The sequence below is a fragment of the Notamacropus eugenii genome, chromosome 2, assembly GCF_028372415.1.
Source record: "Notamacropus eugenii isolate mMacEug1 chromosome 2, mMacEug1.pri_v2, whole genome shotgun sequence".
Taxonomy (NCBI): Eukaryota; Metazoa; Chordata; class Mammalia; order Diprotodontia; family Macropodidae; genus Notamacropus; species Notamacropus eugenii.
Window position 1 is genome coordinate 291,509,589 of NC_092873.1, and position 26,338 is coordinate 291,535,926.

General features: G+C 38.6%; 1 protein-coding gene across 3 annotated transcripts in view; it reads left to right on the top strand.

Annotated features, from left to right (window-relative positions):
• Nucleotides 1-25,737, top strand: part of CTTNBP2NL (CTTNBP2 N-terminal like) — a 75,201-nt gene extending 49,464 nt beyond the window's left edge. For all 3 annotated transcript variants that reach the window (XM_072644354.1, XM_072644352.1, XM_072644353.1), the window contains 3 exons: nucleotides 13,237-13,467; nucleotides 18,503-18,610; nucleotides 21,672-25,737. In XM_072644354.1, coding sequence (XP_072500455.1) covers nucleotides 13,237-13,467; nucleotides 18,503-18,610; nucleotides 21,672-23,150 — 1,818 coding nt within the window. In that variant the 3' untranslated portion in view covers nucleotides 23,151-25,737. The remainder of the gene's footprint in view (nucleotides 1-13,236; nucleotides 13,468-18,502; nucleotides 18,611-21,671) is intronic.
• The last annotated feature ends 601 nt before the right edge of the window (nucleotides 25,738-26,338 follow it).

Genomic DNA, 26,338 nt, shown 5'->3' on the forward strand with positions numbered 1-26,338 from the left:
CCAACAGTTCTGGGTTCACTACAAATTTGTCTTATATAACCTCAATCGGGCCCTCACTGCTCCTAGACAATTCTAGTGTACCTCTTTTATCAATGTAGTATCCCATTCTCCACAGCAGCTCTTCCCAACCTTTTCATCTCTCCTCAACCCTCCCATGTCTCCCCTTCCTCCCACCTTCTCAGCAGAGAAACCTTGCCTTATATTTAATAGAAAAAAAATATGGCCATTCACCATGAACTCTCTCCTATCCCCACTTCCTCATCTTGTATCTTTCTGATACTATCTCCTTCACCCGTTTCACATGATGAAGTGACTGACCTTTCTCCTTACCAAGGCTAAGTTCAAGTGATCCCATTCTAACCTGCTTCCTCCAACAGATTGCCCCCTCTGTCATCCCCACTTTCTCAGTCTCTCCCTCTCTACAGGCTCACTTCCTACTGCCTACAAATGTACCCAGGTCTCCCCTCCCATTTTTTCCCTTCGCTTTGTACCTAATCTTAAAAGAAAAGCTGTGGACAATAGGTGTCTCTACTTTTTATCCTCTCACTTTTTAAAAACCTCTTACAATCTTACCAGTGATCTCTTAGCTCCCAAATTCAGTGGTATTTTCTCAATCCTCATTCTCCTTGACCTCTCTGTAGCCTTTGAGACTATTGATCACTCTCTCCTCCTTGATACTCTCTTCTCTGTCAGTTTTCAGGATACCACTCTCTCCTGGTTTTCCTCCTACCTGCTACTTCTAAGTCTTCTTTGCTAGATCCTCATCCAGCTCATGCCCTCTAATCATAGATCCTGGGCTCGCTTGCTCTCTCTCTCTCTCTCTCTCTCTCTCTCTCTCTCTCTCTTCCTCTTCTTTCCTACTTCCACTTAGTGAAGGTATTCTGAATTTGATTGTGTAACTTCAAGGTCAAGAAAAGTAGGACTAACAGTAATTATTTCACATAAAGATGAATTTAAGATAAAACATTAAAAGAGATACTAAGTGTTATTCTTGTTATAATAAAAGAAAAAATAAATAACAGATATCTTCATGATTTCAAGAATATGTAATCTTGTTGTTTTGGCCATACCCTCCACTGGTATCCATGATAGCTGTCTGACTTTGTTGATACAATCTTTGTAAGTTTATTATGCATAAAAAATATCATTACCCAGGGTCTAGCCATCTTTGGGTGATGAGGCTTTACAAACTTAACTAGTCTGACCCTTAGATAATCAACATACAGACTGAGCTGTTCTAACTTGGTAGGACCTACTAGCCTTAGCCACCTTTAGGAACCCAGAATCATTTTATGTCACAGTGAGGCATAGAATGAATAGAATATTAGTACATGGGAAATACCTAACAGTTTTACGTGCATATGGACCAAACAGCATAACATTTAAATTTATAAAAATATATAAAAAGAAATTTTAAAAAGAAAAACTAATCACATTACTAGGAGAAGTAAATGCAATAGTAGAAGATCTTAGCACCCTACATTTAGAACACCATATGCATGGACAACAATGTAATACAATTCAAAATAAGCAATAAAATATGAATATATACTTGATAAACTAAGTAAACCATTGAACCCTTCTGGCTTAAGACTGATTATCAATAGTAACTGTTGCTCTTTCCCTCTCAGCTTGATTTACTTATATTCTTTTCTTTCGCTCATTAAAGGAGTCATTCCCTGACTACTTTTTAAAGAGGCCTATTCACTGAATGGGCATTACTTCAGTCTAAGTAAGTACCTGAATAGGCCTTAGTCAAAAAAGGCCAAGGTCTTCCAATGTATCCTAGGCCATCTCCAGTCATCCTAATGAATATCTGGTCACTGGATCCAGATGACTCTGCAGGAGAAGTGAGGCTGGTGACCTGCACAGCCCTCACTCACTCAAAACAAAGTCAAGTGCAAGTCATGTCATCATTTCTCTGATGCCATGGTCTTCTTCGAAAACAAAGGAAGAATACAACAACAATAAGCCATCAAATAAAGAAGAAAAGATAATCAGAATCTATGAAGTGCAGTCAAAACAAGTTCTCAGAAGCAAATTTATGGTGGTGAAGTGCCTATGTAAGAGAACACTAATAATCAAATCTATGGCCAAAGATACAAAAAAAGGAATAAAGTCATAGTCCAAAAGGAAAGTAGAAAAGAGGAAACATCAAAAATAAGTATAATGGAAAATTGGGGGGTAAAAAAACTAGAGTGGACAAACCACTGACGGTCAAAAGAGAAAAAATCCTTATCAAAATCACAAAAGAAATAGATCATGAGATTTCTTAAAATTAAGAAATCATCAGAGTTTACTATAAACAGTTATTTACTAATAAATTAAATAACAAGGAAAATAGTCAGAAAAGTAAAAAATACCAAACCTGACTCAACAGGAAATAAGCTAATTTCAGAGTAGGAAGTAAAGCAAATTATCAATAATCTACCCCACAAAGCAATTCTAGGCTTTGTGACTTCACAAGAGAATTTTTCCAAACAAATAAAAGACTACATCTTAAGTCAGAACGTTGGTTCAAAGTCTAGTTCTGCCACTTCCTGGTTGTGTAACTTTGGACAAGTTGTTCAGCTTCCCTGAGCCCCTAGTTTCCTCTTCTATAAAATTAGAGTTGGACTAGTTGACTTCTAAATTCTTTTCTAGCTCTAAGTCTATAGCCATATGAACAAATGATTCATGTAATTATACAAGTTATTACTAACATTAGAGAAATATGTTTCTCTATGACAAAAGATATCACTTCATAATGAATGTAGAAATAGAAATATTGCACAAAATAAATGTTGCATACATCTACATGCTAAAAAAAAATTATTCATGACCAAGTAGAACTTAAATTTGAGAGCCAAGGATGATTCATTATTAGGAAAATAATTAATATGATATATCATCAATATAAGCATCAAAAACCATCTCATTGTATCCATTAGATTCAGAAGCTATTGATAAGATCCAAATCATTAGGATTTTTTCCTCACCTTGATAAATAGCATCAACCTGGAGCTAAGAGCTAATATTTTGTGGAGTAGAAAATTATTAGAAGCAAGTTCATTAAAAACAGATACACATCCTATGTCTATTTGCCACAGTGTTAGAAATGCTAACAATTGCAATAAGAAAAAACATGAAAAGAATTGACATTGGAAATAAAGAGGTCAAATTACTTACTGTTCTTTGTAGACAGCATGGTTGTTTACATAGAAAATCTAGAAGATTCAACATAAAAAAATTAGAGACTGTAATTACTTCAGCAAAGTGAGTTATAAGAACCACCCATTAAAAATCACTTATGATCTTATACTCAGCTGATAAAGAATAAAAACCACCTACAGTAACAGAACAAACATTAAATATTTGGCAGCCCAACCTACCTAGGCACTCAATTGACCCATAAATATAAGTTTTCATTGAAAGAAATTAAGGAAGATTTGAATAATTGGATGGATAATGATACAGGTAAATTGTATCAACAGTGGAAGTGTAACTCTAAAATTAATTTAAAGATTAAATGTAGTGTCAATCAAAATGCCAATGGTTTTCTTTATAAAACTGAACAAAATCATAATGAAATGTATATGAAAATCTTAAGGACAAGAATATTTAGGAGTAGATTTTTTTTAAATACTGAAAGATTATAAAGGGCAACTTATGTGTATCATTTTAATTTTACATTTAAATATGTGACTTTGGAGAAGAATTTCGACCTGTCTTGGCCCCAGTTTTTTCATCTGTAAAATGATGAAGAGGGGGCGGAGCCAAGATGGCGGAGTAGAAAGACGCACATACACATAGCTCCGAACCCACAACCCATAGAACAACTACAAAGAAGTAACTCACGGCGAATTCTGCATCCAGAGGCCACAGAACATTGGAGCGAGGGAGATTTCTGTTCCGGAGAGACCTGCAAACCTCTCGCAAAAGGTCCTTCGCGCTGCGGACTGGGCGCCGGGACTGGGAGCTGAGTACAGCCCTGCCACGGCCGCGGCACCGAGAGGAACAGATCCGAGCGGGCTTCAGGGACGGGATCTCCAGCGGCCACACAAGTCCCTCCACCCACAGGTGACGGGGGTCGGTGAGAGAGTCTCTTTGGCGGGTCGAGGGGGGAGTGGGGTGCCCCCATGGCTCAGGCCCCCTCGGCAGACAGAAGCTGAGGGGTGGCGGCAGACCAGGGCTCCCCAAGCAGGCAGGAGCCTGGATCCATTGTTGAAGGTCTGTGCATAAACTCCCTGAGGGAACTGAGCCTGAGAGGCGGCCCTGCCCTGACCTGAGCATCGGAACTTAATCTCACACTGAATAGCAGCCCTGCCCCTGCCCAAAGCCCTGAGGCTGGAAGCAGCATTTGAATCTCAGACCCCAAATGCTGGCTGGGAGGATCAGGAGGCGAGGTGGGTGTGAGGAAAATATTCAGAGGTCAAGTCACTGGCTGGGAAAATGCCCAGAAAAGGGAAAAGAAATAAGACTATAGAAGGTTACTTTCTTGGTGAACAGGCATTTCCTCCCTTCCTTTCTGATGAGGAAGAACAATGCTTACCATCAGGCAGAGACACAGAAATCAAGGCTTCTGTGTCCCAGCCCACCCAATGGGCTCAGGCCATGGAAGAGCTCAAAAAGAATTTTGAAAATCAAGTTAGAGAGGTGGAGGAAAAGCTGGGAAGAGAAATGAGAGACATGAAGTCAAAGCATGAACAGCAAATCAGCTCCCTGCTAAAGGAGACCCAAAAAAATGTTGAAGAAAATAACACGTTGAAAACTAGCCTAACTCAATTGGCAAAAGAGGTTCAAAAAGCCAATGAGGAGAAGAATGCTTTCAAAAGCAGAATTAGCCAAATGGAAAAGGAGATTCAAAAGCTCACTGAAGAAAATAGTTCTTTCAAAATTAGAATGGCACAGATGGAGGCTAAGGACTTTATGAGAAAGCAAGAAATCACAGAACAAAGCGAGAAGAATGGAAAAATGGAAGATAATGTGAAATATCTCATTGGAAAAACAACTGACCTGGAAAATAGATCCAGGAGAGACAATTTAAAAATTATGGGACTACCTGAAAGCCATGATCAAAAGAAGAGCCTAGACATCATCTTTCATGAAATTATCAAGGAAAACTGCCCTGAGATTCTAGAACCAGAGGGCAAAATAAGTATTCAAGGAATCCACAGATCACCGCCTGAAAGAGATCCAAAAAGAGAAACTCCTAGGAACATTGTGGCCAAATTCCAGAGTTCCCAGGTCAAGGAGAAAATATTGCAAGCAGCTAGAAAGAAACAATTCAAGTATTGTGGAAATACAATCAGGATAACACAAGATCTAGCAGCTTCTACATTAAGGGATCGAAGGGCATGGAATAGGATATTCCAGAAGTCAAAGGAACTAGGACTAAAACCAAGAATCACCTACCCAGCAAAACTGAGTATAATACTTCAGGGGAAAAATTGGTCTTTCAATGAAATCGAGGATTTTCAAGCATTCTTGATGAAAAGACCAGAGCTGAAAAGAAAATTTGACTTCCAAACACAAGAATGAAGAGAACCATGAAAAGGTGAACAGCAAGAAGAAGTCATAAGGGACTTACTAAAGTTGAACTGTTTACATTCCTACATGGAAAGACAATATTTGTAATTCTTGAAACATTTCAGTATCTGGGTACTGGGTGGGATTACACACACACACATGCACACACGCACACATACATAGAGACAGAGTGCACAGAGTGAATTGAAGAGGATGGGATCATATCTTAAAAAAAAATGAAATCAAGCAGTGAGAGAGAAAGATATTGGGAGGAGAAAGGGAGAAATTGAATGGGGCAAATTATCTCTCATAAAAGAGGCAAGCATAAGACTCATTAGTGGAGGGATTAAGAGGGGAGGTGAGAGAAAAACATGAAGTCTACTCTCATCACATTCCACTAAAGGAAAGAATAAAATGCACACTCATTTTGGTATGAAAACCTATCTTACAATACAGGAAAGTGGGGGATAAGGGGATAAGCAGGGTGGGGGGATGATAGAAGGGAGGGCATGGGGAAGAGAGTACAATTTGAGGTCGACACTCATGGGGAGGGATAAGATCAAAAGAGAATAGAAGTAATGGGGGACAGGATAGGATGGAGGGAAATATAGTTAGTCCTATACAACACAACTATTATGGAAGTCATTTGCAAAACTACACAGATTTGGCCTATATTGAATTGCTTGCCTTCCAAAGGGAAGGGGTGGAGAGGGAGGGAGGTAAAGAAGTTGGAACTCAAAGTGTTAGGATCAACTGTCGAGTAATGTTCTTGCCACTAGGAAATAAGAAATACAGGTAAAGGGGTATAGAAAGCTATTTGGCCCTACAGAACAAAAGAGAAGACGGAGACAAGGGCAGAGAGGGATGATAGAAGAGAGAGCAGATTGGTCACAGGGGCAATTAGAATGCTTGGTGTTTGGGGGGGGAGGGGATAAAAGGGGAGAAAACTTGTAACCCAAAATTTTGTGAAAATGAATGTTAAAAGCTAAATAAAAATAAATAAATAAATAAAAATAAAAAATGATGAAGAAAAAGATGGTCTCTTAAGTCCCCTTCCAGATCTAAATCTGTGATCTTTTGGTACTGTTGCAAAGCTGTTTTCATCAGAACCATAGAATGCTATATAAAAAAAGTTGAGATCCATGTAGAAAACGTAGAGCTATTACATAATGTGCTTTATACATGTATAGTTATTTAAATATTATACTTTGTATATTGCATATTGTATTTCAGATAACTTGTATAGAAATACAATAGAATTGGAACAGAATAAAGAATTCAGGAAAAGATTTAACAGTACATGGATTTTTTTTGGAGAATCTTTTAAATCCAAGAATCTGTAGAAAATAAAAGGAGGAAAAGAATGCAATGTTTAATAAATGTTATTAGAAAACAATATGTTCATATGGTGGATTAACTCACATCTTCTCTATATATTATATATACCAAGTGCACACATATACACAAGGCAAAAAGATCATCTACTATTCATATGATGTTGATTTAGAAAAAGTGGCATACAAGATATCAAGGAGTAGCAAACTGGCCTCAGAGTCAGGAAAAATCAGACTCAAGTCCATCCTCTGAAACTTACTGAGTGACCAGGGAAAACTCATGACCTCTTGATGTCTCCAACCAACTCTCTAAGTTGCACAGCAGTTGTTCATCTCTATTGGTAGGTAGAGTTTTCCAAATGGGATTGTCAAGGACACATCTGGTCAGAAAAGGAGCTGGACCAGTCATGTAGCAATGAAGAGAGAGCAGATAAAGACCCCAAATGCAATATTCATGATCATAAGATATTAAAAAGAATGTAGGAGAGCCTCTATTGTGCTGGCATGGACAAGAATCCCACAAAATGGGTGCAGAGAGATTGTGATGTCCATGGGTAGAAGGAATGCCAACACTAAAAAGGTCACAGGATCACTGAAATACTTAAGATTTCTGTTAAAAATCTTTCTACTTTTCAGCTTCATGCTATCCTTGTACCTTTTCTGAAAGTTCAGTTTCATGGGTTTGAGGTGAAAGTTATCGACTTTCCCAGTTGGCCATGATCATTGTTGAACATGAAAACCTACTCTTTATTTAGAGATAAAAGGCTTTCTAGAATAAATGGTATTTTAATGATATTATTGCTATCTCTATTCAGAGTAATTGTTTTGTTCATTTTTTGAGATAGCTATTTATGGTTTATCGGAGACAGCAGTGAATTACTTAACAACGAATGAATTATCTGTGAATTTAATAGCCTGTGGTAACAAAACAAAAATAATCTTGGGTAATGTACAGTTGTTTTTTGGGCACTAGAATAAAGGCATTCAAGTTTAAAGAGGGCCCATGGTATTTATTTTGTTGGTGTGATATTTTCATTGGTGATTTCATCTTAGAATCATTTCATAAATGGCAAAGCTCCACCCTAAGCACATTTATTGTAGCCTGATTTCCTAAAAATGAAAATTATATGACCTACCATCTTTAATTGAATGTTTCCCCAATAGAATAAGTGTTGGCTGGGCCTCTTTGAATTTGAAATCATAGATAATTTTGCTGTTTACTTAAAAGATAAAGTGGTTGGTTTCTTGCTTTAGGATTGGATTACATGTTCTTTGTATGATAATATATGGAATAACTAGTCTTCAGACTTCCTTCTACAGTTAGTAGTTGCAATCTTGAAACGTAGTGCTAGAAAACTGGCATTCCAGATGCGGAATTTATATAATATTGGGTGGACTGTATAACGACTTTTGCTAAAGCTCTCTTCAGTGGTGTGTTTCATTCAGTTCATAACAGTAACAGAAATGAGTAATAGAAGATTAGTGTGTGTTGTCTGCCATGGTAATACCCGTTCTCATTGAAATTCTCTAACCAGCCACTTATTTTTAAGGGTTACTGTGTTTTTTGACAAGTTATGTATTTCCTGTTCAGCTTTATTTTAAATCAGCATTGAGGTGAAAAGTATATATAATAACACAGCAAGAAATTACCTAGTTTAGCTTCATTACAAAAATAGTGGGAAAAAAATCCGAGGCTATTGAAAATATGTCCTATTGATGAAAAAGCTAAAAATGTCATCAAAATATTAAAACTTAAAGTTTGAAGTCAAGTATAAGTTCTTGTGCTTTCTCTTAAATTGGACCTGAGATGATAGTGGTGATAGTGGGTAGCGTAATCATGAAATAATATTAGCTAACATTTGTAGAAGACGTTTTAGCTTGGCAGTGTACTTTAAATTTATTGTCTCATTTGATCTTCATGGCAACTGTATGAGCTAAGTATTATTATCCCCATTTTACAGAATGTAAGAGCTAGAAAGAAAGGATCCTAGATAATTAAATACTATAATAATTTCTTTTAAACAAATGAGAATATTGAAGGTCAGATCTGTGAAGTCACTTATCCAGAATCAAAAACCAGTAGATGATAGAGGTAGGACTTTATAATACAGTCATAATACAGAGTTCTTCCCACTATATTTATTATACTTCCTTGTCAAGACTATGACCATGTGCTGCTGTTAAACTGATCATTTCCAACTGGCTTAACTTATTTTTGCTCTGTAAATGATCTGTCTGGTTTATAAATTATCCAAAAAAAATCCCAACACTCATATTATTATCTAATCCAGTGTGTTTTGACTTCACCTTTCTTGTCTTGAATGCATTTGAAGGTATACTCAAAATGATTGAGTTCTTTGTGGGATGAAACCCTATGGATAAAAATCCTATACATATTTTTTAGATTCTTTCCATAGGTTTTTTTTTTTTCATTTATATGCAAAGCCACCAATTTCATGTAACTTGTAATTACTGCGTAATGATCTATTTATTACTTGTGCAAGTACTTTAAGAGAAAACAGACAACCTAACAACTGAGATCTTGCCAGAGAAGCTTTTCTTCATATATTACTGGTAACTCTATGATACTTATTAAATTATGCAAAATAATCACAGTGTTAATTTTTAAAGAAGTTACATTATTTAAGATTAGAAATTAGATACACTCATAGCTAAGAGACAGCTTCTCTGTGGATCCAGCATCAGATATCCTGCTCTGAAGAAAACCCAAGATTTCCCAGCAAATTAGCATATCCATGCCTGTTCATCCCAGCGTGGTATCCCAAAAAAGAGACGAGGAATAACTTTTTCTCTGGTTGGGAAAATGAGTTGGTTGATTCTTCTTTTTGTATAATTTCCTTCCTATCTGCAGTACTTCCTCATGGCCATGGAGGGGACCCTTAATTTTTACTAACCCCTCTCTGAGATTTTGAGAGCAAATGATAACCAAGGAACAGCCCTTTGTGCTCTGTAGGAAGACATGGAGAGAAGTTCTGCGAGATGAGGAGACATAAGCAGGAAGTGATCTGCACTTTGGGAAGACATGCTTACAAAGCAAAATGGAAAGAGTGTTGCTTTGCTTTAGAGTCAGGGATTGCATTAAAATCCTTGTCCTACCTACTGTGCACTGGACCTTAGTTTCTTCATCTGTAAAATGAAGCCATTGAACTAGGTCATCATTAACAGCCCTTCAGCCTTAAATCTTTGACTCATCAAAGAATCAAAGTGAATATAATTCTTAGAATTAAGATTGCTTTCAGTACCACTTCTTTCAAGGAAAATTCCCTATGAGTCAGAAAACGTGACACAATTGAAAAGATGGCCTTCCTTCTGCTTCAGAAGACACCTAGTCACCTTGGGCAGTTTATGTGCTTGCAAGCTTACATTTGTCCCTTTATGGGTTACCAATCTAATATTTTTGTACCTCTGTTCAAAAGAGCAGAGATAATGCTGGTGAAAAATAAGAAGCCCGGTGACCAATAAGCAAACTATGGAATAAAAGAGTTAACTCTTCAGATCAAGTTCTTGTGTTGCTTAGAGTCTTGGTAGCTAATTCAGGAGGGTGTGGCTGTGTATATGTATCTGTATGTCTGTCTCTTTTTCTCCCCCATACCATGTATGTGTGTTTGTTTCTTTGTCAACCCTCCCTTTCACCTCTGATTGTAGATTATTGGTGAAGCTTGCTGTGTAATTTAGAGCTAGAAAAGAGGTATCCTATCTTGCACTTTGTAGCACCAGGATCCATTTTCTCTCCCTCTAAAAATATACCTAGTTAAATTAAAATAAAATAGATGATCATTAACATTCCATTCTCCAAATCTCTAGTAGAAGAAAGAGCATGAGTAAGATAATCATATTGTCCAAAGATTTCTAATAACATAGTCAACATGATCATATAAGCACGTAGCAAAGTCAGAGATGGAAGTCAGAATTCCCGAGTTCTATTTAGCTATTCTAAAGATTACATGATTGGCATCATCACAAATTATGGAATGGAATTAAATCATCCCTGAGACCAAGATTTGGTCAGGCCAATTTTTCACTGTGACTCTTAACCTCCTAATTGATTTTTACTGTACTATAGCAAACTAATTACACATGAGCAGCATGTCAGCCAGAAGAGATGATGCTGTCCTAGGCTATATTAAGAGAAACATACTTTACATTATGAGGGAGGTAATAATTCTTCTTTATGCTCAGGTCAAGTCATCCTGGACTACAATGTACAGTTTACAGGCATCCCGTTTGGGGAAATATATAGGCCAGCAGGAGCTTATCTAGAACAGGGTTTCCAAGATGATGGGGAGACTGAAAAACTTGTCATAGCAGGATCAGTTGAAGGAACTGAGCCTGTTTAGCATGGAGAAGACTTAGAGTGGATGTCACTACCTTCAGTAGTCAGAGACCTGTCCTGTGGAAGAAAGGTTAAAAATGTTCAGTTTGCTTCCAGAGGGCAAAACTAGTAGCAGTGGCTCAAGGTTGCAGAGAAATAGATTTAAACTTGATTTTTAAAAAAAGCCTTCCTAAAAATTAGCACCTTCCAAAAGCAGGATAGGATCCCTTAAGAAGAGGTGGGTTCCAGGTCTCCATTTCACTGGAGCGAACCTCTTTGGGAACTTAAAGGTGCTGATTTTGATTAGCTCTTTGGGGAAAGGAAGGCAGGTCCTTGAGTCCAGCATAGTCGGTCGACCTTATAAGTGTCACAAAGTAGATTCATTTAAAGGAGCTGCCTCCCTTTTGATGCAAGGAAAGTTATAGGCAATATTCTGGTAGCGGTCTCTCTGCCATTACCATATAAATGCGCTTGTTCTTCAAGTATATGGGGCTACAAAAGTAATTGTGAATCCATCGAAAGAAATAAATGCCATGTTTGTTTTACTGGTGGGGGCAGGGGGAGCAAGGAAGAAGGGGTTGTTTTTCATTTTTAAAATCTCATCTCCATCGCTATTTAGTTGTGAATTTCCCTTACTTACAAATAGTTTCCTGTTTGTGGGCAACGGTTAAAGATAGGGTAAGTTCTGCTGAAATAATTAAAGAAATGGATAAATGATGAGAATTTTTATAATTCAACATCTCCCTTCTATAGCAAAGCTTACTGTGATTTTTGTGTTTCCATAACTTATATTGTTAACTTTTTCGTGCTTTTTATAAAATACCTTAAGAAATTATTGTTGCTCAACCACAGTGAGCAAGGAATTTTTCTGGTAGATTTAGTCCTTCACAGCAATGCAAGGACCTAAAAAATTCCCAGTGAACTCTTGAGGTAAAACGCCTTCCACATCCAGAGAAAGAACTATGGAATTGGATCACAATATGAAGCAGACCATTTTCTCTTTTGTTATGTTTTGTTTTTTATGGTTTCTCTCATTTATTTTAATTCTTCTATGCAACATGACTAAGGTGAAAAGGTATTTAATAGGAATGTATGTGTAGAACCTATATAAGATTGCACACCATCTTGGAGAGGAAGGGAGAGAGAAGAGGGAGGGAGGGGAAAAAATCTAAGATAAATGGAAGTGATTGTAGAAAACTGAAAATAAATATTTTAAAATTTAAAAAAGATATTGTTGCTTTTTAATCATATGGTGTTATAATTTGAAAATAATTTAGTTTTCTTGGTTCTGTTTAGTTCTTAGTGCATTTCATCCATGTGAATTCAGTTCATTTAAAAATATATAGATATATACATATGTATAAAGAAAAGTGTCTACTCTGAAAGTCATCCTGCTGAGCAGAAAAGAAAATAGAATGATAGGAGTAAAAACCAGTGTCCCTAGTAAAAATGAGAATTCAGTTCACCAAACGCTTATTACATTCCTACTATGTGCCAGTTACTAGGCACAAGTATACAAGTAATTGTAAGGCAGAACAGACCCCAAGTGTCCTAAGAGAGGCCATTGAGAGTAATCTCCCAACATTTTGCAAATGAAGAAATTAAGTCCCAAAGACATCCAATGATTAGCCCAGGTCACAAGCAGGAAACAGAAGAGAGCTGGGATTTGAACCCAGAATTGGCCATTATATTCATGGATAATAGCACCTGTTTTTACAGCTTTCCACAGTTAACAAAGCACTTTCCTCATAGCACCTGTGTAAGATAGGCTACTTGTGTGTTATTTCCATTTTACAGATAAGGAAACTGAGGCTCAGGGAGAAGAGTTGTGCCCAAAGCCATATGGAGAGGAAGGAGCCAAGTCTGTATTCAATCCCAGGTTCAGTCTTGTGTCTATTTAAATAGCCTGATCTGATTCTTAATAAACAGTTCCATAGCATCTACTTTTTTGTATAATTCCAAGCTATCTAACCTCCACCTTAAACTGGATTATTATTGCTTTATGTTATTAAGCAAATATTTGATGATTTTATGTGTACGTGTTTTCTGTTTTTCTCTCAGGCCCAACATAGAGACACTTTCATTGAAGAACGCTATGGAAAATATAACATCAGTGATCCTTTAATGGCTCTACAGAGAGACTTTGAAACACTCAAGGAGGAAAATCATGGAGATAAGCAACCTGTCAGCCCCCACCCCCTGTCTGTTCTTAAGGCAGTGATGAAGCAGTGCAGAAACATGCAAGAGCGGATGCTATCTCAGCTGGCTGCTGCAGAAAGTCGGCACCGAAAGGTAGGTCCCCTCGGTTTAGCTGGTGGTGTCAAAATCCAGGCCAGGACCCATTCTTTTTTTTTTTGCGGCAACTTGATCCTTAGAAGTGACTGGAAGAATTTCAGTTTACCTAGAGCAGGGGTTCATAACCTCCTTTGTGTCATAGACCCTTTGGCAGTTTGGTGAAGACTATAGATCCCTTCTTAGAATAACATTTGTTGTCTTACCTTCATAATTGAAGGAAATCCTAAATTGCAGTTGGAGATTAGTGTAAATAAAGGTGTAATTTTTTTTCTCATCCAAATTTAAGGACTACCTGAAATCTGTTAATGAGCCGTAGTTGGGGGTGCAAGGATTCTTATTCCAAATGTGAAATTCAGGAGTGTGCTGAGTCTGTACATTCTGATATCATTCCTTCTTGTGACACCACTCCAGAATACTGTTTGTTCAGCTCTTGGTGCACTCTGGACTTTGGCAGCACATTGGGACTGAACGGAGTTTGGAAGTGAACGGGGTGTTCTTTGTTTGCTTACTTAAATGATAACTCTGTATGCTTAACAGATATTTGGGGAAAGTTGTGGCCAATAAAGTCCATGTATATAGTCACCTAAATATAAACATATGTGTGCACACACATATTCCTTCATAGATTATTTTCATTTATTCCCTATTTTGAATTTCATTACCTTTTTCTGCTTATAAGACCATAAACAGTACCTATAGTAATGATTACCCTAGGGCAATTCCAGCCTGTTAGAAATGACTTTTTCTCCCAAGTCATATAGACTGCTAGCCATGAAAGCAGACCTGTGCTTTGCCTGACCTCATCCCATTGGAATCTTGGTGCCTGTGGGTTGACTCCCCATCTGTTGTCATTGGCTGCTCAGAGTTGGCCTGTATGAGGCACTGGCAGGAGTCGGCATTTCCTCAGTATCATTCTGGCTTTGGGCCAACACAGAGGAAGGCATCGGGCATTCATTGGGAGCCCATTGGACCTGGAGAAACCACTTTAGTGACTCAAAGCCCAGGAATCCCAAGGTCTCAATGATGGTCTCTGAATTAAACCCCTTAACTGCCACACATCTTCTTACCCAGGCTGGTCTTCATCCTCCTCACTTGAGTCTAGGTGTGAGGTCCAATTAAAAAACACCTGAAAACATGAAGGCTTCATAATGGCTGGTGGTTCTGGGGCTGAATTTGTGTGGTGCTTTATGCTTTTCTGAGTGTTTTTATTTATTTATGTAATAAGACCTTCATCTCACCCTGGGAGGAAGGCACCATAAATGGTATCATCTTCACTTGACAACCAAGGAAAACAAGTAGCTCCAGAGACTGACACATATATTCAAGGAAGTGGCCCCAGAAAGATTTGCTACTGCTGTATGGGTGTGTGTGGGTGTGGGTGTGTGCGTTCAAACATGGGGCAGGAGGGGGAAACAATACCAAATTTCATAATATCGTATTTCATTGTAAGACGTGCAAGTGTGTTAAATCTGGTTTTTAAAGGACACTTGAAATCTCAAGGCATATATTAAGCTCTGTTAAGTGGAAGAACTTAAGCTCTTTCAACTGCCCTTAAGTAATAGTACAGCCTCCTAAGCAGCTGTGTTAATCTTTAAGCTCTCCTTGGAGCCACACTCAAGGAATTTTTATTCCCCACTCAGGAAAACTGTTAGTAAAGAAAAGTGTCAAGAAAACAGGATGGGTGGTACAAAATGTGAAGACAGATGGCATGACAAGACTTAGGCATCAGAAACATTGACTGTGTTCCTGCTGGACACTTCAGGCCATGGAAAGGATCCCTCTCTGTTCAGACCATCATACAGTAAAATCTAGATGTCTCCTTAAACTTTCATTCTCCTTTATAATTTTGTTGGAGCCTGTGACACTGATTTTTAAAACGAAATCCTTATGGACATCTTTTGTTTTTACATCATCTCCATTTCTCACTGTATCCCTCCCCTCCATTCCTTCTCAGAGAAGCCATCCCTTATAATTAAGATTTTTTAAGAAGAAAAAAAAGTTAAGCAAAACTGATATTTAAAAGTCTGACATTCTGTACAATTTTCCAAATCCCACTGTAGTAGGCCCTAGGCCTGACTCAATGCTATTCTTTCATATTTAGGATTAAAATAAAATCAGATACCTGGAGACTTTCTACCCATTAAGAAAAAGAAGTTGGGGACAAAACAAAAATAGTAGAGTGTTGGAAAGCAATGTAGTGAGTTCCCCTCCACAAACTCCTCTGGACATATTGAAAAAATATACCAGATGAAATCCTGATAAGGAAATCCAGAGAAGTCCTTTGTCTAGTCTAGAAGGGAAGTCTGTTGGCACTAAGGATGAGTCAGGGTAGGTGAGTTGTATACTGTGATGCCCGGGAAGGCTGTGCATCAGGGCAACAGGAGGTCCCAGACTTATACTGGGGCACCACAACAGGTTCAGGGACAAACTAGCAGCCTTCTTGCCTACCACTCAGTTCCATATCACAGATCCAGTGAGGAATGAGAAAGGGACCTGTGCAGGAAATGGCATCCCCCAGAGAGGGAGGCCTTGGGCTAAGTACAAGAGAAGGAAGGAAGTTCAGAAGTCAGCAGAAGCAGCAGTGTGGCTCAGATCCCAAGCTCAAGGCAGGGTCTCATTTCCAACATCTAGCCCAGCCTTCACAGGAATAACCAAGGTTTTGAGGTAAGCATTCTTGAAAAGATATAACTGCTGTGTTTCAGAATGTTTTATGGAAAAGAATGGGAAAACTAAGTATGTTGAATTTGACATGCACTGTGAATTTAGGAACATCCAGTGTCAAAGGGTTCAGATGAAAGAAAGTTAGGATTTCTATGGACAGAAATTCTGGGGTGAAAGTCATCAGAGGAAAGACAAACAGCCTTCCAGAATGAAATTCTTATTATGCAAAGGGAAACAATTCATTGAAGAAAAGGAGAAGTTATCTAAGAAGACCAATGTGGATATACAGGGAATTCCTCAGCCAATTTGGATTTTAAAATATATCTACATTGAAGGACTATAAAAAGATTTTATCAAAGTAAAGATAGGGTCACTGGATTAAACAAGGAAAACATGATGGAGAGAAGGCAGAACTACTGAACACATATTTTACTTTTTTTATTTTTAGTCAAGGAGGTTGATCTTTCAACTAGAAAGGATAAAACAATGATAGCCGGTAGGGAGTTGATAATCATGATAAGTAGGAAGATAGTAAGAGATCACCTTAAAGAGTTCAAGTCACAAGCTCAAATTAACTCTCCCTCAAGTGTCTTCAGAACTGCCAGGTGTGATTTTTGAGCCACAATCAATGGTATTTGAAAAATCATGGAACCAAAGAGGTGCACAGGACTGGAGAAGGGCAGATGCCTCCCTTTTCAAAAGAAAGAATGGAATAGAGGCTGCAAACTAAAGAACTGTAGACATAGCTTCATTATCTGGCAAAATTCTAGAAGGTTTTTTTTAAAGGGGTGCTCCAAAAAGGAAGTGATGGCAAAGATCAGCACAGTTTCATCAACTGTAGTTCATACCAGCCAGACTAACATCATTTCCTTTTTTGACAGTGTTCCTACATTCCTAGATCAAAAGAATGCTGTTGATAGAGTTTGCCAGGATTTTAGCAAAGAATTTACAAAGCCAGTCTTCCTGTTCTTGTATGCTTAGATATATTTAGGCTAGACAATGGTAATGGTGAATTGGATTTCAGAACTGGTTGACTGGCTGATGTCTGCACCCATAGAGTAGTCATAACAGTTCAGTGTCACCTTAGAAGGAAATCTGTTGTGAAACTTAAGGTCGTTGAGGGTGAGCCCTGTCATCTTTGTCTTGTATCCCCATGGCATAATACAGTGTCTTGCATAAAGTTGATTCTTAATTAATGTTTGTTGAGCTAGAAAGGGACTTAGGCATGGTCCGGTGCTGTTTAATATTTTTATCTGTGACTTCTATAAAAACAGAGTCAAGTCAACAAGCACTTATTATGTGCCATCAACAATGTTAAGTGCTGGGAATACAAATACAAGCAAAAAGAAAGATGACCCCTGGCCACAAGGAGGTTATATTCTAACAGGTGAAAACGTTACAAAAGAAAGCAGACAAGGCATGGAGGACAAGGTGCTGTGTGAGGTTGTGTTGAAGAAAGAAGCCTAGAGAGCAGGATGAAAGAGTAAACATGCTGGTTCTGGGAAGAACTGACAAATAAGAGAAAGGGGATACCAGGGTGGCGAGATCTTCCATTGTGGGGAGGGATAGAAAAAGAAGTCTGGAGATTCAGGAGAAGAGCCCCAAGGGGAATGAAGGAATATAGATGGCATACTTTCTCATTTTTCAGATGAAACAAAGTTGGCAGGAATTGCTATCCTACTAGATGACAATGCCAAAAAAAATTTTTTTTGATTGGCTAGAAAATTGAACTGAATCTAGTAAGATGAAATTTAGTAGTAATAAATACAAAAAAAAAATTAACTTGACAAATATAAGAAGAGAAAGACATGACTAAACAGCAATTCACCTGAAAAAGATCTGTGGGTTTTAGTGGATTGCAAGCTCAATGTGAGTCAGCAGTCTGATATGGCAGCTATAAATGCTGATATTACATTAAGACTTCATACTCATACCAAGGAAGTGAGAGCTCCACTTAATTCTGCCCTGGTCAGCCCCCATCTGAAGTATTATCTTTTGTCCCAGTCACCACATTTTAAGAAAGTTATGGACAAACTAATGTTTCACTTGAAAAAGAAAAGAATCATGGAGGACATGATAGCTGTCTTCAAATATTTCAGAGGTTATCATGTGAAAAGGGGCCCTTTCTCACTGGAGGTTTTCAAGCAAATGCTGGAAGATCATTTGTTAGCTATGTAGTAAAAAGGGCTTATTGGTCAGATGTGGGTTAAATTGGATGATCTTTGATGATCTTTAACTGATATTTAACTAATATTATGTGACGTATAGCCTTTAATTTTATCTCGTATGACCACTTAATTAAATGATAAGAAATTATGATGCATTTTGATATTTAGAGATGACTTGGTTGTGATTTTTTTGTACTTGGAAGGTGATCCTAGATCTTGAGGAAGAAAGACAGAGACATGCACAAGACACAGCTGAAGGAGATGATGTCACATACATGTTGGAGAAGGAACGAGAACGACTGACTCAGCAGGTATGTCAGAACTATTGGAATGTCAAGTTGGGTGCTTAACAAATTCATCTTCATCCTTTGAGTTCCCCCAACCCCAGCAGCTGCACACAGTTTTTTAGTATACTTTGACTGTTGGGATATAGTAACAATTGTGTTAAAAATAATTTTGTTAATGGTAGATTTGGAAGAAACCTTAAAATCATCTGGTCTAGACTTTTTTTTTTTAATTATTTTTTAATGTTTAACAATCACTGCCATACAATTGAGATTTTATCCCCCCCACACCTACCCTCCACTACCCCCCTCCCTCCCCACGACTACATACAATTCTGTATAGGTTCTACATATACTTTCCTATTGAGTATATTTTCACTATAGTCATGCTATGTAGTCAGACTAAAATAAATGAAAAAAATCATATAACAAATCAAAACATGATACACAAACACATACACATACACAAACATGATCTGCTACATTTTGTGAATGACTTCCATATTTCTTTCTCTGAGCGTGGAAGGCATTTTGCCTTGAGAACCACCTTTGGGATTTTTTTTTTTTATAAGAAGTTTTTGCATTATTACAAAATTCCAAGTCTACCAGAAAAAACTCTCGCACACTTTTTTTTTTTTTTAACTGATGAGGAGATTGAAGTTTAAAGAGGGTAAGGTGACTTCCTTAAGGTCACATAGGTAGCAGGATTAGAATTCATGTCCTCTGAATCCAGAGATCTTTGCACTATATATTGCTACTAATACGCAAAGTCAAGTGCACTTTCTATTTTCTTATTTTTGAGCTGATACATTTATTACTATCTCTTAAATCTTTTGTTCCCCTTTTATAGGTAACTTTGTATAATGACCTGAGTCACAAGAACTGAGTTTGAGTCTTAGCTTCCTCGCTTGCTAACTGCCTGACTTTGAGCAAATTACCTAACCTCTCTGAGCCTCAGTTTCCTCATCTGTAAGGGATAATAATATTTTCACCACATACCTCGTAGGTTGATGTGAAGAACCCAAAGATCTCAGCTTCTGGGCTAAGAACTCATTATTTGACAAAAACTACTGGGAAAACAGGAAAATAGTGTGAAGGAAACTAAGCACAGATCAATATCTCATACCCTATACCAAGATAAGGTCAAAATGAGTACATGATTTAGATGTAAAGGGTGATGCCATAAGCAAATTAGGAGAGCAAGCAATAGTTTGCCTGTCAGATCTATGGAGAAGGGAAGAATTTATGACCAAACAAGAGATAGAGAACAATGTGAAATACAAAATGAGTAATTTTGATTGTATGAAATGAAAATTTTTTTGCACAAACAAAACCAATGCACCAAAATTAGAAGGAAGGCAGAAAGCTGGAAAGTTATTTTTATAGCCAGTGTTTACTAATAAATGCCTCATTTCTAAAATGTAGAGAGAACTAAGTCAAATTTATAAGAATACAAGTCATTCCCCAAATGATAAATGTTCAAAGAATATGATGAGGCAGTTTTCAGATGCAGAAATAAAAGCTATCTATGCTCATATGAAAAAATAGTCTAAATAATTATTGATTAGAGAAACACAAAACAATTCTAAGGTACCATCTCATACCTATCAGATTGGCTAATATGACAAATAAGGAAAATTATAAATGTTGGAGAAGATGTGGGAAAATTGGAACACAAATACATTGTTGGTGGAATTGTGAACTGATCCAACCATTCTGGAGAGCAATTTGGAACTATGCCCAAAGGGCTATAAAACTATGCATATTCTTTGATCCAGTGATACCACTTCTAGACCTATATCCCAAAGCAATCATAAAAAAGGGAAAAGGACCTACATGTACAAAAATATTTATAGTAGTTCTTTTTGTGATAGCAAAGAATTGGAAATTGAGGGGATGCCCATCAGTTCGCGAACAAGTTATGAACAAGTTATGTTATATGAATGTAATGGAATACTGTTGTTCCATAAGAAATAATGAGCAGGCAGATTTCAGAAAAACCTGGAAGGACTTACATGAACTGAAGCTGAGTGAAATGAGCAGAACCAGGAGCACGTTGTACGTAGTAATAGCAATACTGTGTGATGACCAACTATGATAGACTTAGCTCTTCTCAGCATTGCAAGGATCTAAGACAATTCCAAGGGACTTATGATGGGAAATGCTGTCCACATCCAGAGGAAGAACTGTGGAATCTGAATGCAGATCAGAGCAAACTATTTTAACTTTTTTTGTTTTTTCTTTCTTGTGGTTTTTCCTTTGTGTTCTGATTCTTATTTCACAGCATAACTACTGTGAAAATGTTTAATATGATTGTACATGTGTACCCTATATTGGGTTGTTTGCTGTTTTAGGGAGGGAGGAAGGAAAAAAGGGAGGGAAAAAAATTTGGAACTCAAAATCTTATAAAAATGAATGTTGAAAACTATCTTTACATAAAATACTTTTAAGTGGGGGGGGGGCTGGTTTCTAAGCATTGAAGAGCAATGTAAATTGAGTGATTATTATCATATAAACTGATTATCTGGCCTTTGGGGAGGGATTGGAGTCAGAAGACTTAGATCAAATCCACTCTGCAATGGACTGTGACCCATGTGACCTTGGACAATTTAGTCCACCTCCATTTCTTCATCTGTAAAGTGATATGCTTAGGCTAGATGATTGGTCTCTAAGGTCCCATCCAGTTTTAACTTATATGATCTTGTGCCTTTACTATTCTTCAGGATGGCCCTAAAGTCTTAAGAATAGTAAGTCTTAAAATTGCACTAAGATTTTGAGGATACCCTTTATTGATCAAGGTAGCCAGAAATCTTTATTTATTCAATATTTATAGTACAGTGATAATTGATGCTCATAATGTTGACCCTCAGTGCAAGATCTAGAAGTGCCTTCTGAATCATTAGAAGAAAAATTACATTCTATTTCTATTTCCTAGTAAATGTATTTTAATTATTTTGAAAAGTCATACTCTATGGTAACTCTAAATCAGAATATTGAGCTGATCATCTCATTCCCCAATTACAAAGAAAGCTGTCAATTTGCTTTCATTTCCTGTTCTAATTAAGATGTGTGGTGGTATTTTTTCCAGTTGGAATTTGAAAAGTCTCAAGTGAAAAAGTTTGAAAAGGAGCAAAAGAAGCTCTCCAGCCAGTTGGAGGAAGAGAGGTCCCGCCACAAGCAGCTTTCTTCCATGCTGGTGATGGAGTGCAAGAAAGCCACCAGCAAGGCAGCTGAGGAGGGGCAGAAAGCAGGGGAGCTGAGCCTGAGACTGGAGAAAGAGAAGAGCCGGGTGAGCAAGCTGGAGGAAGAGCTGGCCGCAGAGCGGAGGCGGGGCCTGCAGACGGAGGCCCAGGTGGAGAAGCAGCTGTCTGAGTTTGACATTGAGAGGGAGCAGCTGAGGGCTAAGCTGAAGCGTGAGGAGAGCCGCACCAAGACTCTCAAGGAGGAAATGGAGAGTTTGAGGAAGACAGTGAGGGACCTGGAGGCTGCTCAACCAAGCAGCAGTGCTGGTGAGCATCCAAGGACACCTGGGACCGCATCCAGAGGTACCACCACTGACTCCCCTTGGCTTGTGTCTGTGTTTTGCCAAACCGAGAATCTTCAAGCAGAAAGAACCCTTGGGAGTAGCACAAGCAAGGCAACAGCTGTTGGGTCACCTGGCCCTTCCCCATCCACGCAGTCATCATATGCAAAAACCAATGGTCATTGTGACATGGAAATGCAAACCAGCAGGGATTTGTTACCAAGCAGTGGGGCAGAAAGTCTGATGCCACCACGAGAGAAATCTGGGTCTGCCCAAGACAATATAATAGAGAATGGTGGGTCTCCTATAGGGACAGAGCCCCCCACTCCACTAGCCACTTCCCTCCCCTCCACAGGAAGCTCTCTGTCTCCAAACAGCACTGCTGCCTCCTCTTTGACCTCCTCCCCTTGTTCTTCACCAGTCTTAACTAAACGCTTAGCGGGGTCAGCAGCCAACAGCCCCGGCTACCAGTCATCCTACCAAGTGGGTATCAACCAACGGTTCCATGCAGCTCGACACAAATTCCAGGCTCAAGCTGATCAAGACCAACAGACCAGTGGCCTTCAGAGCCCACCCTCCAGAGATCTGTCACCCACCCTTGTGGACAACTCTGCTGCCAAGCAGCTGGCCCGAAACACAGTCACTCAAGTGCTCTCCAGGTTCACCAGCCAAGGACCCATTAAGCCTGTTTCTCCCAACAGCTCTCCCTTTGGCACAGACTATCGCAATCTGGCCAATACCACCAGCCCAAGAGGTGATACCAGTCATTCACCCACTCCAGGGAAAGTCTCCAGCCCTTTGAGCCCCCTGTCTCCTGGGATCAAATCACCTACCATCCCCAGAGCTGAGAGAGGGAACCCTCCACCCATCCCTCCCAAAAAGCCTGGCCTCACCCCAGTGCCATCCCCTACCACTCCTCTAACCAGAACCCCTTCACAGGCTGCCTCTTTAGGCACCACAGATGACCTTTCCAGTAGCTGCTCTGCCAATGCTGTTGTAGCCAATGGCAAAGATATCGAGATACTCTTGCCTACCAGCAGCTAGTCTCTAGGAGACTCTACATTTGACATTCCATTGCATTGCGTCCAAGAGCTTAAAGATAGACCATTGAGTCGGATCATGTTATTTATTTTGATAGTGGTGAAAATTTTATTTGATACATTTTAGTGCATTTTCACCTTTTTTGTATTTTTTTAAAGTAGAAACTGGGTAGTTTGGGTTTTATGTCTCAAATCTTTGTACTGAAGCTGAAAAAGGCACCTCAAAGATGTCTCCAGGCTGAACAATCACCATCATGTCATGATGGAGAACAGCTTTTTACAGACCAGGTGGCATCTTGTTCTCTCTTCTGGCATGGGAAACATTCACTTTCCATTATGCAGAAATGATTCATGCCGATTTTTATTCCAGATGAACATGTATAAAAAGTGCCTGAAATAAGATTGCCTGCCATATGACTGTGGCTCTGTGGCAAAATACATGAAAAGAGGTCATGTCCCAACAGAAAATGAGACCTTCCAGGACTCCAGAATGTTCCAGATTCAACACTGCTTTTAAGCCTTTTAGAGTGTTCTTAATGCAAACAAGGCTGCATTAGTAAAACAGAAACCTTTTCCAGGTAAGGATGAGCATAAGCTGAGACCTTTGGCAAGGCCCTGCCAAGCCCTCCTGAGCAGTAAGTAGTTGAGAAGCTCAGCTTTTGGTGACTTTTAAGTAACTCTCAGCATCAATTCTTGGATGAAATGAAATCGCTAAAAGTCAAATCCCTTCCTTTCTCCATTCCACCCCAAAAAGTTCTTTGAGCATCTACTGTCATGTGTAGAACTGCTGAGTCCAAAATCTTACTATTACTTGAAAAGGAAAATTGTTAAACATTCTGCATAAATGTCTTGTGACAGAATGATGGGATCTTATTTACTATGTAATCAAAAAGCAATAACTTAAAAGTTACTCATTTTGTAATGTTTTAAATCCAAATTACACAGGTTTTAGTTTTACTAAATGGTCACATGTGCTGTCCCAGCCTGCCAATATATGGTGACTGTTACTTGGGAACCAAATTACCATTTGCCTAGATAGATACATATCGTATATCAGCATAGATACACATTCATGTCTATATTAACACACACACACACCTACCACATGCATATAGAATATAAATTTCAGTGTGATTATATTCTTGAAGTTTCCAGTATTGCAGAAAGAAAAAGTAGAAATGCACGTTAAGATTACCTACCAAAGTAGCCAGCTTGCTCTCAATTGTGCTGCTGGGCCCCATTTAGGCACTGGGAGGAATGGTCTCTGCAGAGCAGTGGGTTGAATTGCTCCCTAGCTCTTTGAATTTCAAAGCTGAATCCAAATCCCTTATTATCCTAAGGAATGTTCCTGGAAGAAGGATAAGGTAATCTGGCCTTTTCTCATTTTAGCAACTCATCTCTCAGTAGGATTTCTTTCCCATTTCCCAGATGGCATGTGGGAGATAAAGATATACAGGATAGACATTTCAAGGGAGGGTGAAGGCAGATGATTTCTTAACTTTGCATAAACTTGTCAAGGCAGTCTAATCCTCCACAAAGTGCAGGATCAATCCTCTTATTGCAATCAGGACTGCTCTTAACCCATCCCAGACAGATGAATGTTTTGTCCTTCGTAAATGGGTGCAGAGAATGGGAGCCCCACATGCCTCCCTGGGGACACCATTTTAGTATTTAACACTTGTGAAAATCTTTCAGGTGTGTGACTTTCAGTTCCTCCCAGTGATTTTAAATCTGTTCCCGTTTTATCTAGCATCAGTTCATGGGGAAAGCAAACCACTGAATAGAAATCACTCTGTAAATCAGTTACTTCTTAATTGGTACATAAATTCACAGGGTTCATGTTTTGATCTGGTGGTGGTCCATGTGCCACCACAAGAAAAATAGAAATGCTACTAGTTACTGACCCAAGATAGCTAGTCAGTGATGAATTGGGGGTGGGGGAAGTGTCTTAAATTGTCCAAAGCTACTACTGTGCACTGAATTTCATCCTCATACTTGGCACAAATTAACAATGTCTATGATAAATGGCTAGACTTTCTCAGCTAGAGAGGGGGTCTGCAGCTCTTGTTTATTACCTCTCTTTAAATGGTAATCTTAAAAGTTGCATTGTGCTCTTTCTTTATGGCATAGATATATAGAGAGATATATACTATAATGAAGTTTATTTCTTAGGAAATGCACTGAATAATGTATTTCTTCTACAGTGTAATACGGGGTGGGGAAATGCAAAAGAAAAATGTGTATTTTTGCAAGTAGCCTATCTTCTGAGACAAATAAGCACAAATATTGCAATGGATCCAACTAATCCAGTTAGGTTTTATAGGTCTAGTATTTAAGTTTTGCTGTAGATTGTGTGTTGATAAGTAAAAAAAAAAAAGTATGATTCACATGTTGGTTATTATAATCAAGTTGTTGCAAAGCTTTGTCACTGGTTATAAAGTCCAGATACTTAACAGTAGCATTAATTGTCCATTAACACATGTGAAGCCAAATGTTTCATAGGGGGAATTCTTCATTTTTTTATAGCAGAGACAACATTAAAACATGTTAAATCATATTGCCAAGAAAACTTAGCTTGTACTAAATGAAAATTGTTGTGCAACAAGGTGTATTTTATTTAGGGTAGAGGGTGGGGAGGGAGGGAAAGAGAAGAACTTTAGAGACAGCACTCACTTTTAAAACCTGTAACAGGGGAGTGTGTATGTATGTGCACACTCACTTTATAGGAGAACTACGAAGTACTTTGATACCAGGAAGAGGCGGCATGGCCACCAATCATTTAATCAACAACAAGATGATATCAGAGTTGGAAGAGGCCTTTAAAACTCCTCATTTTGCAGATGAGAAAGCAGCCCCAAAGTCAAGGCCACACCACTGAGTAGTCACAGAACCCAGTCCTCAAAGCCAGGTTCCCTAATCCAAGTCCACTAGCTTTTTAATCCTGCTGCATCTTATGGTCTCTGGCTTCTCAGACATGAGGGGCATGTGTCAGGTGACTTCAAAGGTTCTTTCCAGGTCTAGGATCCTATAAAGAGAGTCTTTGGCCTACAGGAAAGCAGATGTTTATGTCTCCGTACCTTCCAGAGCCTTTGAGCCAGTTCACCCAGAGGATAACTCTATGGAGACAGTTTCATATGGCAGCAGTAGTGGGTTTGCGTTCCTCATGATTCCAGCCTTCCCAGTTCCCATGTC